We start from the raw sequence: 13084 nt of genomic DNA on the forward strand, positions 1-13084 counted from the left end.
ATTTTGACAGCTTTTCCATCAATTACTTATTCACTCTTTTTTTTTTGCTAATATTAACCCACTCAGCTACCGCATCGTGTCCCGCGCTCAGTTGCGAGTACCGTTGTGGACCTTCGCTAACGGGTGGCGCCTGCTACTGTCCGAATGGTCAGTCCATCGCCGCTGATAACCGTACTTGCATGGATCGTGACGAATGCGCTGAATGGGGCTATTGTGATCAGTTGTGTACGAATACGGATGGCTCATTTACTTGTCAGTGTACCCAAGGTTATAGTTTATTCAATGGCACGAAATGTATTGTGCCAGACCCAAGAACAATGCAGCTAATCATCGCACATGATCGTGCTATTGTGCGCATGTCAGCGCATGGTGGCGATCCACGCGTGCTGGCCAATGCTACAGCGGCCTCCGGTGTGGCCTTCCATTATCAGCGGAACACCTTGTATTGGTCTGACATTAAGACACGTAAAGTGCAATCCATACCACTGGATGTGTTCAACGGTGCTATCTCGCCGCTAGATCTCACACTGCCCGGCACATGGGCACCCGTCGCGCTGGCCGTCGATTGGGTGGGCGACAAGATCTACGTGGCCGATTTGATTGGTCAAAAAATTGATGTTTTCGAATTGAGCGGTCATTGGCATGCCGTTGTGTTGGGCTCAAATCTGACCAGTCCTGCCGATTTGGCATTGGATCCAACATCGGGTCTCATGTTCGTCGCAGATGGTGGTCAAGTGTTGCGCGCACATATGGATGGTACACATGCACGTTCCATTGTCTCCGAAGCAGCGTACAAAGCGTCTGGTGTAACTGTGGATATTATTGCAAAGCGCGTTTACTGGTGCGACTCACTGCTGGACTATATAGAAACCGTGAACTATGAAGGTGAAAACCGTATTATGGTGCTGCGCGGACAACAGGTGCCGAGCCCATCACGTTTGGCACTCTTTGAAAATCGTATCTACTGGACGGATGCCACCAAGCAAGGTATTATGTCCGTAGACAAATATGCGGGCCCAACATCGATACAAGTTACCTACAAAGCGAAAGATATACGCGAACCCAAGGGTATTGTGGCTGTGCATGCGTTAAGTCAGCCACGTGTTTCGAACCCTTGTGGCAACAACAATGGCGGTTGTAACCACATGTGTATTGTAACGGCGGTTAAGGGTGCACCCACCGGTTTGGGTTATCGTTGTGCCTGCCATACAGGTTATCAGCTGCAGACAGACTTGAAGAATTGTAAAATAGTACGTGAGTTCTTGATGTACTCACAGCAGCGCTTCATCAAAGGTAAAGTTCTGGAACCCGTTATTGAGGGTTTCAGCGATGCCATATTACCGGTGGTGTCGCGACGTGCACGCTTCGTGGGATTGGATTACGATTCACGCGATGAGTTCATCTACTACTCAGATGTATTGCAGGATGTAATCTACCGAGTACACCGCAATGGCACAGGACGTGAAATTGTGCTTGCCTCACAGAACGAGGGTGTTGAGGGCTTGGCAGTGGATTGGGCTTCAAAGAATCTCTACTATATCGACTCACGCAAAGGAACGCTGAATGTGCTCTCTACGCGCAACGTGACCTATCGACGTACGCTGTTGAAAAACCTCAAACGTCCCCGCGCCATCGTTGTGCATCCCAACAGAGGTTTTATCTTTTTCTCCGAGTGGGATCGCCCCGCAAATATTACGCGCGCAAACACTGACGGTACCGATTTGCTTGTCTTCAAGAATGTTACACTTGGATGGCCTAATGGTCTGTCGATCGACTTCAAAGAGGATCGCGTTTACTGGTGTGATGCTTTATTAGATCATGTGCAGCATTCCAATCTCGATGGTACCGACATTAAAACGGTTAACTCGCGCTTGGTGCGTCATCCGTTCTCGATTGTCATACACAACGATTGGATGTACATTACCGATTGGCGTTTGGATGCCATTATACGTCTGCACAAACTTACTGGCGAACAAGAGGAAATGATGGTGCGCGAACCACAAACTAATCGGCTGTATGGCGTGAAAGTTTACAGCCACGAGGTGCAAACCATAACCGATATACATCCTTGTCATGTAAACAATGGCGGTTGTGAAAAGTTTTGCTTTGCCATACCAAGGAACGACACCATTTTACCGTCCTTGCAGACGCGTTGTTCATGCCCATACGGCGAACGTTTGGCCGAAGATCAACGCTCTTGTATCTCCGACCCCAATGCAGAGCCACCAGTACAACCCTGTCCTAATACGTGGGACTTTACCTGTAACAACCAACGCTGTATACCCAAATCATGGGTGTGCGACGGCGATGACGATTGCTTGGATAACAGTGATGAGGAGCAAAATTGCACTAGTGAGTCAAATACTTCTATAGTATCAATAATTCTTTTTAACCGTATTTTCTTTTTTCTTTCTAATCAACAGAACCGACTTGCGGCTCCAATGAATTCCAGTGCAAGTCTGGCCGTTGTATACCACTTAACTTCCGTTGCGATCAGGAGAACGATTGTGGTGACAACTCCGACGAGTTCGAATGCGGTAACGTCACTTGCGGCACTGCACAATTTGCCTGCGACAATGGCCGCTGCATACCGAACATGTGGAAATGTGATAGCGAAAACGATTGCGGCGATGGCTCGGATGAGGGTGACTTCTGTGCGGAGAAAACTTGCGCTTACTTCCAGTTTACCTGTCCGCGCACAGGTCACTGCATTCCGCAGAGTTGGGTTTGCGACGGCGATGATGATTGCTTTGACAAACAGGATGAGAAGGACTGCCCGCCGATTACTTGTTTGGCAAATCAATTCAAATGTGCCGATCTGCGACAGTGTGTTGAGGAATCGTACAAATGTGATGGCATACCGGATTGTAATGATGGCAGTGATGAGCTGGATTGTCCGTCGATGGGTCCCAATCAGTGTAATTTGGAAAAACACTTCCGCTGCAAGTCCTCTGGCTTCTGTATACCGATTGCTTGGCATTGCGATGGCTCCAACGACTGCTCCGATCAGTCTGACGAAGAAGATTGCGGACAGATCACTTGCGCACAGAACTTCTTTAAATGTAACAACTCCAATTGTGTATTCAAGGCCTATATTTGTGATGGCAAAGATGATTGCGGTGATGGTTCTGATGAGAGCTCACTGCATGCCTGCGTACCGCCGCCATTCAAGTGTCCCTACGGTCAATGGAAATGTCCGGATGTTAGCGAACGTTGTGTCAATATGACCTCAGTGTGTGATGGCACGCCCGATTGTCCAAATGCCGCGGATGAAGGTGAAGGTTGCGATTTGGCCGAATGTACGCATCAAGCTGGTCTTTGCTCAAATGGCTGCCAGAAGACACCGTTGGGTGCCACTTGCGTTTGTCCACCAGGCTCGGAGATCGGTGAAGATGGTTATACATGCGTCGATATGAATGAATGCGATCCGCCAGGACTTTGTTCACAACAATGTACAAATACGAAGGGTTCTTACTTCTGCTCATGTACCGATGGTTATTTATTGGAGCCGAACAAGCATACCTGCAAGGCTGTTAATCACTCTGCTGCATTCCTAATTATATCCAATCGTCATTCGATACTCGTTGCGGATTTGAAAGAGCAAGGTTTGGAACGTGTACCAATAATTGTGGAAAATGTAGTGGCGACTGCCTCAAATATGCACACGGGCACAATATTCTGGAGCGATATGAAACTGAAGAAGATCTCACGTTTGGACCGTGGTCAAGAACCACAAGAGATCATCAACACCGGTTTGGACTTGGTCGAAGGTTTGGCCTATGATTGGGTTGCACGTAATCTCTACTGGTTGGACAGTAAATTGAATACGATTGAAGTATCTGCAGAAAATGGTTCGAATCGTTTGGTTTTGGTACGCGAAAATATCACACAACCGCGTGGTATGTGTCTCGATCCAAGCCCCGAAGCACGTTTCATCTTCTGGACCGATTGGGGTGAGAATCCACGCATTGAACGCGTCGGTATGGATGGCACAATGCGTGAAACAATTATAAATACGAAAATCTATTGGCCTAACGGTCTCACTTTGGACATTGCCACCAAACGTGTGTACTTCGCTGACTCTAAATTAGATTTCATTGATTTCTGTTATTATAACGGCACGGGTCGGCAACAAGTTTTATCCAACAGCCATTACCTATTACATCCACACTCGCTCTCACTCTTCGAAGACACACTTTACTGGACAGATCGTCAACTGAACCGTGTGCTATCGGCCAATAAATTCCGTGGCAAAAATCAAACAGTTGTCTCGCATCTAATCAGTCAACCACTCTCCATACACGTACACCATCCCTCCCTACAGCCCATCCATCCAAATCCATGTGAGAAATCTAATTGCCAACATCTCTGTTTGTTGAGTCCAAGTGCACAGGAAGGCTTCTCCTGCAAGTGTAAGCCAGGTTATCGTCTAATGAGCGAGGGTCGTTGCGTCGAGGAAGAAAATCCGTTCTTGGTTGTTGTAAAAGGCACACAAATTGTCGATATACCATTGAACGGCGGTGATGCGCGTGCTGGCTCGCTCGCACCAGTTATTGGCATTGAAAGCAGCACTGGATTGGACTTCGATCGCAAAGGTGAAACGCTATATTGGGTGCAAGGACGCGAAGGTGACGATGAAAATTGCACGATATTCTCCACACCTTACGGTGGTGGCAACAAGACACAATTCCTTGGCGCCGATACGGGCATTGTAGGCTCCCCCTATACCATCGCTTTCGACTGGCTGGGCCGTAATCTGTATATGGGTAACCGTATTGCCAGCAATATTGAAGCGGTACGCGTGGATGGAAAAATCAAATATCGCACAATCATTCTCGCCAATGACGGCAATCAGACATCCGTTTCGAAACCCAAACAAATGGTGCTAGATCCCAACGATGGCAAACTATTCTGGATAGATGAGGGTGGTTATGGTGTGCTTGTGAAGATTGGACGTGTCAATATGAATGGCAACAATCCCATGGTGCTTAAATCAGAAATCGACCAACCCGAGAGTATAGCTTTGGATGTCGATAAGAAATTAGTTTACTATAGTACACAATATCCGCCATTAATCTGTGTCATGGACTATGACGGTTTGGATCATCGCGTATTGGTATCGGAGGAGGATGCTATTTCGCGTCCGAGAAGTTTGGGAATTTTAGATTCAAGACTCTACTATCTCGATCCAATTTATGAGAAAATCGTACGCATTGACTTGCCACGTGGTGATAATCCTAAAGTAATTGTTGACAACGAACCCGATTTGCGGAGCATGATCATCTTCAAAAAGCGCCCCATGATGCAACATCCTTGTCAAATGAACAACGGTGGTTGTGAGCATCTCTGCATACCGGATGGTGTTTCATCACGCACCTGTGCCTGTGGTGTAGGTTATCGCAAGGATAACGATATTAATTGTGTGGCATATAAGACCTTTGCCGTCGTATCGCAACTTGACGTAACACGTGGCTACAGTTTGACAGATAGCTCTGAGGCGATGGTACCAATTAGTGGACCTGGCCATCATATTTTACATGTTGATGTGCTCTTCCGCGAACAATGGATCTACTGGGCTGAATACAACCGCGGTACCTGGAATGGCATTTTCCGACGTCGTCCAAACGGCACCGAACTTCAACATATCGTTAAGGATGGCATTGGCAGCAATGGCATACGTGGTCTGACCATTGATTGGGTTGCAGGCAATATGTACTTTACGAATATTTATCCCCATGAGAATTATGTAGAAGTCTGTTGGTTGGATGGCAGTAATCGAAAAGTGTTGGTGAAGACGACAACTGATGCCCCGCGTGAACTTGCTGTTAATCCAATAAAACGTCTACTCTACTGGATTGATTATGGTCAACACCCACGCATTGGTAAAGCGTTCTTAGATGGATCTAACTGGACGCCTTTGGTAACATCTGGCATATCGAATCCTCGTGATTTGACAATCGATATGCTAACGCACGATGTCTATTGGGTGGACTCAAAATTGGATACCATCCAAAAGATTTCGTTTTCGGGCGGAAATCGTAAGGTCATTCGTCGCAATTTAGCCAACCCAATGGGTATAGCTATACATCTTGGTGATGTTTACTGGGTGGATCGCAATTTGAACTCCGTATATAAGGCTTCCAAATTATCCGGCAACGAATCGACACCGGTACGTGTGCGCACCAATTTACAAAAGTTACGTGACATCGCCATTTATAATATCAACAATCAGCCACAGGATGAGGGCAATCCATGTGCACGTCTCGGCAATGGCGGTTGCGATCAACTTTGCTTCAGTTTTCCGCCTGATCAAACAACACCTTCACGCGCGCATTACCGTTGCGATTGTGCCACCGGTAAACTTGCAGATGACGAACGCAAATGTGAGGTGGTGAATGAATATCTCGTTTTCGCAACACGCACCGAAATACGCGCCGTCAACTTGGATCCACATTCCACACAAGTGCCATTCACACCAATGACCAATCTCACCAACGTGGTCGGTCTCGACTTTGACTTCGCAGATAATCACATGTTATTCACACAAATCCGTCCATGGGCCAAGATTGCCTACACCAAGGCTGACAATCCGAACAGCAATGATGTTAATGTGGTGCTGAGTAGAGGCATTAATCCGGAAGGTATCGCCTACGATTGGACACAAAAGAAGATTTACTGGACTGACAGCTCGAATAACTCAATTTATGCCATGAACTTGGATGGCACTGATTTGGTTATGATAGCGCGTGTTGAACGACCACGTGCTATTGTGTTAGATCCATGCAACGGCACACTATACTTCACCGATTGGGGTCGTTTCGGTACATCGGGTAAAATCTTCCGCACCACAATGGCTGGCTCGTTAAAACGCGCTATTGTTGACAAAGAACTCTCACAGCCCAGTGGTCTCGCAATTGATTATGAAGAACGTAAACTTTATTGGACCGATGCCGTACGCGAGAAGATCGAGCGATCCGATTTGGATGGCAAGAACCGTGAACTGCTCGTGGATGCCACAATATATCCTTTCGCTATAACCGTGTTCCGCAATTATATCTATTGGACAGATTTACAGTTACGCGGCGTGTATCGCGCTGAGAAGCACACTGGCGCCAATGTCGTAGAGATGGTGAAACGTTTGGAAGACTCACCACGTGATATACGGGTCTACAGCGCTGAGCGACAAAAATGCTCGGTTAACCCATGTCTTATCAAGAATGGTGGCTGCGCGCAAAGCTGTCATCCAGCGCCGAACGGTAAAGCAGAATGCAAGTGTGACCACAACTCGAAGGTAGTGAACGAAGGACGCATGTGTGCGCCGCGCAACAACACTTGCGAGGCAAGCAAATTCTATTGTCAGAATGGCAAGTGTATCTCACGTATGTGGTCTTGCGATGGTGATGACGATTGTGGCGACAACTCCGATGAGGATCCAAACTACTGCGCCTACCATTCGTGCTCACCCACCGAATTCCGTTGCAACAATGGACGCTGTATCTTCAAGTCGTGGAAATGCGATCATGAGAACGACTGCAAGGATGGTTCAGATGAGATCGATTGTACTTACCCGCCTTGCGTTGATGGTGAATTCACTTGCGGTAATGGTCGTTGTATACCCATGACACAAGTTTGTAATGGCGTTAACGATTGCAAAGACAATACAACTTCAGACGAAACACACGAACGTTGTCCGCAAAATACGACTTGCCCACCGAATCATCTCAAATGCGAAAAGACTAATATCTGTGTGGAACCATACTGGCTGTGCGATGGCGACAACGACTGCGGGGATAACTCAGATGAGGATCCGCTACACTGCGGTCAACGCACTTGCCCGACCAACAGCTTCCGTTGCCCGAATCACCGCTGCATACCGGCCACTTGGTATTGTGATGGCGACGACGATTGTGGTGATGGTGCCGATGAACCACCAGAGTATTGCAAATCAGAGGGACGCACTTGCTTCGGCGATCTCTTCACCTGTGATAACGGCAACTGTATACCGAGAATATATATATGCGATGGCGATAACGATTGTCTGGACAACAGTGATGAGGACAGCAGACACCAATGCAGTAAGTTGCGCAGATTTTATAGTTTACAATGAACATCTTTTAACCCACTTGTATGTTTCTTCTAGATGACCGCAAATGTGATGAAGAAACAGAATTCACTTGCCTGGAGAATAAGGCTTGGGGACGTGCTCAGTGTATACCAAAGAAATGGATATGTGACGGCGATCCGGATTGTGTAGATGGCGCAGACGAGAATACCACGCTGCATTTCTGCGCGACACAACAGCCTTGCGGCGAGGACATGTTCACTTGCGACAACGGCCGTTGCATCAATAAGGTAAGGCCCGGAGCTCTACAATTCATATATTTCAACAACAAATCATTATATATTTTTTTTCTAACTACGCTTAGGGCTGGACTTGTGATCATGACAACGACTGCGGCGATGGCTCTGATGAGGGCAAGTTCTGTAGTTCCAAATACAAGAGTTGCTCGGAGCAAGAGTTCACATGCCAAAACTTCAAGTGCATACGCAATCAGTATCGTTGCGATGGCGAAGACGATTGTGGTGATCACTCTGATGAAGTGGGCTGTAAGAAAGAGAACACAACATGTCCGAACGGTCAATTCACTTGCACGAATGGCCAATGTATTGACTATCATTTGGTTTGTAACAAAGTACCCGACTGCAGCGACGAATCGGATGAGCCGGCGCATTGCAATGTGGACGAGTGTGCGAAGGTGGAAATACACCAGTGCGGACACAAGTGCGTGGACACACTAACTGGCTACTACTGTGACTGTAACCAAGGCTACAAGTAAGTTATACTAAGAGACACTTAAAAAGCATTATTTTCACGCAATAAAAAAATATTACGCCCAACTTTATAGACTCATGCCCGACGGCAAGGCCTGCGCTGATATCGATGAATGTCTGGAGTTGCCCGGCGCTTGCTCACAACACTGTTCGAATACACCTGGCGGCTATTACTGCAAATGTGACGAACGTTACTACGAACGTCAAACGGACGAGCATACGTGCAAACGTAAGGACACCGAAACACCTTGGCTGGTCTTTACCAACAAATACTATGTACGCAATATGTCGCTCGATGGCAAGCAGTATAATCTCATGCATCAGGATTTGATGAATGTCGTCGCTCTGGACTTTGATATACAAGAGCAATATATGTATTTCTGTGATGTGACCGCCAAAACTATTTTCCGCTCTAAGTACGGCCGCGATGACGAAGAGAAACCTGAACGTGAAGCTATAATACGTCACGATTCACACGGCTTAGAAGGCATTGCTGTCGATTGGGTCGGTCGCAAACTCTATTGGCTGGACAGGCATTCGAAAAATTTGGACGTCTCGGAATTGGATGGCACAAAACGTAAGACACTCCGCAGTGGAGTGATCGATCCACGCGCGCTTGTCGTACACCCCGGTATTGGCTATCTGTATTTCACATCGTGGCATCTGCAAGCTTACATTGCTAAAATGGGCATGGATGGCTCGAACTTTACGCGCATACTCACCTGGGACGATGATATTGCTTGGCCAAACGCTTTGACGCTCGATTACTTCACCGATCGCATTTACTGGGCGGACGCTCATTTGGATTACATTGCCTATACAGACTTGGAAGGTCGTCATCGTCATATAGTATTATCGGGCGTAAAGGTGCCACACATTTTCGCACTCTCACTCTTCGACGACTATCTCTACTGGACCGATTGGAATTTGAAGGGCATTATGCGCGCCAATAAATTCACTGGTCAAAATTACACCGTGCTACGCAACACAACACATCGTCCATACGATATACATATCAACCATCCGCTGCGACAATTGCCTTACACGAATCCCTGCGGCAAAGATAATGGCGGTTGCTCACATCTGTGTCTAATTGCACCACCACCAGAGTCCACATACTTTAATATAGAGGGCTACATCGAGGAAGGTGCGCCGAGCTACAAGTGTGCCTGTCCCAATCAATTCTATTTGGCACGCGACAGTAAAACATGCATAGCCAACTGCACCGCCGGTCAGCACCGCTGTGGTGGTAACGATGAGAAATGTATACCCTGGTTCTGGAAGTGTGACGGCGAAAAGGATTGTAAGGATGGTTCTGATGAACCCACAACTTGTCCGACACGTCACTGCCGCGCTGGCACATTCCAATGTAAGAACACCAATTGCACACCCTCAGCGACGATTTGCGATGGCACCGACGATTGCGGCGATGGTAGCGATGAACAAAACTGCGATCTACCCTGCCCCGAATCGGACTTTAAATGTAAATCGAGCGGACGTTGCATACTGGACAGCTGGCGTTGTGATGGCGATGCTGACTGTAAGGATGGCAGCGACGAAGATCCGGCTGTGTGTCGTAAGTTTAACTTGCAGTGAATTTTGCTTAAATTAAAATAACTCACAATTTTTTTATTTGGTTTTTCCACAGACAAACGCGCTTGCGACCCGGAAACAGAGTTCAGTTGCAAGAACGGCCGCTGCATACCGAAACTGTGGATGTGCGACTTCGACAATGATTGCGGTGATGACTCTGATGAGCCGGCGTATATGTGCCGCCAACGTAACTGTACCACTGGCTGGCAACGCTGTCCTGGTCAATCGAACTACCGCTGCATTCCAAAATGGCTGTTCTGCGATGGCAAAGACGATTGTCGTGATAATAGCGATGAGTTGCCGGAGAATTGTCCGAAATGCTCAAGCGAAACGGACTTCAAGTGCGCCAATAATCGCTGTATACCAAAGTAAGACAAAAACACCGTAACTAGTGCTTACTGTAATTGCTAATATTAACTCACTTATTTCATCTACTTTTCTCTAGACAATGGATGTGTGACTTCTCAGACGATTGCGGCGATGGTAGTGATGAGAATGACGCCATTTGCAAGGGTAAATATCGCGAATGCTCCGAGTCGGAATTCCACTGCGCCAATGGCAAGTGTATATCGTCGCGTTGGCAGTGCGATCATGAGGACGATTGTGGTGACAACTCGGATGAGATGAACTGTGAGGGCTATAAGTGCAAGAACGGCACATTCCAGTGTATGTCTGGTCACTGTATTGCCTCGTACTTCCGTTGCGATGGTGATCGTGATTGTCGCGATATGTCTGACGAAATTGACTGTCCACCGCGATTCCCCGGTGGCCGTTACTGTCCCGAATCACGCTTCCAATGTAATAATAATCTTTGTGTTTCACCCTCGGATCTCTGCGATGGCACTGACGATTGTGGTGATGGCTCTGATGAGGATGTCAAGGTTTGCACCGATTTCAATTGCGATACGCTGCGTCGCTTCCAATGCGCCAATCACCGTTGTGTGGCACGTTATCAAATTTGTGATGGTATCGACAATTGTGGTGATGGTTCCGACGAAAATAATATGACACTGTGCGCCAACAAGCAGAAACCATGTGACCTGTATACACAATACCAATGCGCCAATAAGAATTGTGTGGAGCGCGCGCAAGTTTGTGATTACTCGGATGATTGTGGTGATGCTTCTGATGAGTTGGGTTGCCATCACACAAACACATGCTCCGAGTTGACACGAGGCGGTTGCGAACATCACTGCCACAATCTGACCGACGGCGGCTACATCTGTGCATGTTATCCGGGCTATATAATCTCGGCAGAGAATAAGAAACGCTGCTTGGATGTGGATGAGTGTGTTACCCGACAGCATACTTGCTCACACAAATGTCAGAATCTCAATGGCACTTACTCATGCTCGTGTCGCGAAGGTTTCCGCTTGGTTGATAGTCAATCTGGTGTTTGCCGAGCTGAAAAAGAAGATATTGTGCTAGTATTTGCTAATGGACCAGAAATACGTGCCTTGGATTTGCAGAAACGTGAAGAATTCAATGTAATCGCAGCGGAGAAACGTATTGAAGCTTTGGATTATGACGCACAACAGCAGATAGTCTTCTGGGCTGATAGCTATGACAAGACAATCAAACGTTCGTACATGGTGAATGCTCTGGATGGACAGGCGAAAATCGGTTTCGCGCAAGATCTCAATATGAAGGGTGGCTCTAAACCAACAGCTGTTGCCGTCGACTGGCTGGCATCGAATCTTTACTGGACTGAGGTAGATCGCACTGGTTCGAAACCACGTGGACGCGTTATGGTCGCTAAAACAGATGGTCGCTATAGACGTTCAATAGTTAACGCAGGTCTTGAAGTGCCAACCTCCATTGTGGTGAATCCACAATTGGGTCGTATCTATTGGGCTGATGCTGGTTCTGCGCCAAAGATTGAGGTCTCTTGGATGGATGGCTCGAAACGTCGTCCGCTCATGACCGATCGCATACGTCATCCTACGGGCCTAACTATCGACTACTCACAAGATCATACCATTTACTGGGTAGACACCAAATTGAACACCATCGAATCAATGCGTCCCGATGGCTCGTACCGCAAGTTGATAGTGAAGGGTGATCAGCTACGTCATCCCATCTCTTTGGATGTGTTCGAATCCACCATATATTGGGTGACACGTGACTCCGGCGAAGTTATACGTCAGGATAAATTCGGTCGTGGCGTACAAGTCACCGTACATCGCAATCTCGTCAATCCGTCCGGCATTAAGATCTATCATGAACAACGCTACAACACATCCTTACGTAATCCTTGTTATGATTCAAGTTGTTCACATTTGTGCCTGCTCGTACCTGGCGGTCATCGTTGCGCTTGTCCGGATAATTCCGGTCCATTGCCATCGCATCGCAGCACTGCCGAAGTGATCTGTGATGCTGCAGCTGAGCGACCGCGTCCATCGCCGCGCATTTGCCCGTGCCAGAATGGCGGTCTCTGCCGCGAAGATGAGCGTGGTGATTTATACTGCGAATGTCAACCCGACTTTAAGGGTGAGCATTGCGATCGCAGCATGGCGGGCGCATTCGGGCACGGCGGCGCAAATGTCACGGCTGTTGTGGTGCCGATAATGGTGATATTGTTGGTATTACTGACGGCAGGCGGTGCGTGGTATGTCATACGGAAGAAGCCATTGTAAGTATAGAGTTTGTGTTTTTGTTC

General features: G+C 47.5%; 1 protein-coding gene across 3 annotated transcripts in view; it reads left to right on the forward strand.

Moving 5' to 3' along the window:
* mgl (low-density lipoprotein receptor-related protein megalin) overlaps nt 1-13084 on the forward strand; it is a 382146-nt gene that overhangs the window by 364689 nt on the left and 4373 nt on the right. For all 3 annotated transcript variants that reach the window (XM_036376212.2, XM_036376216.2, XM_036376215.2), the window contains exons 7-13: nt 67-2352; nt 2424-8075; nt 8141-8352; nt 8427-8833; nt 8907-10408; nt 10481-10793; nt 10871-13057. In XM_036376212.2, coding sequence (XP_036232105.2) covers nt 67-2352; nt 2424-8075; nt 8141-8352; nt 8427-8833; nt 8907-10408; nt 10481-10793; nt 10871-13057 — 12559 coding nt within the window. The remainder of the gene's footprint in view (nt 1-66; nt 2353-2423; nt 8076-8140; nt 8353-8426; nt 8834-8906; nt 10409-10480; nt 10794-10870; nt 13058-13084) is intronic.

Source organism: Bactrocera oleae, chromosome 5, assembly GCF_042242935.1.
Source record: "Bactrocera oleae isolate idBacOlea1 chromosome 5, idBacOlea1, whole genome shotgun sequence".
Lineage (NCBI taxonomy): Eukaryota > Metazoa > Arthropoda > Insecta > Diptera > Tephritidae > Bactrocera > Bactrocera oleae.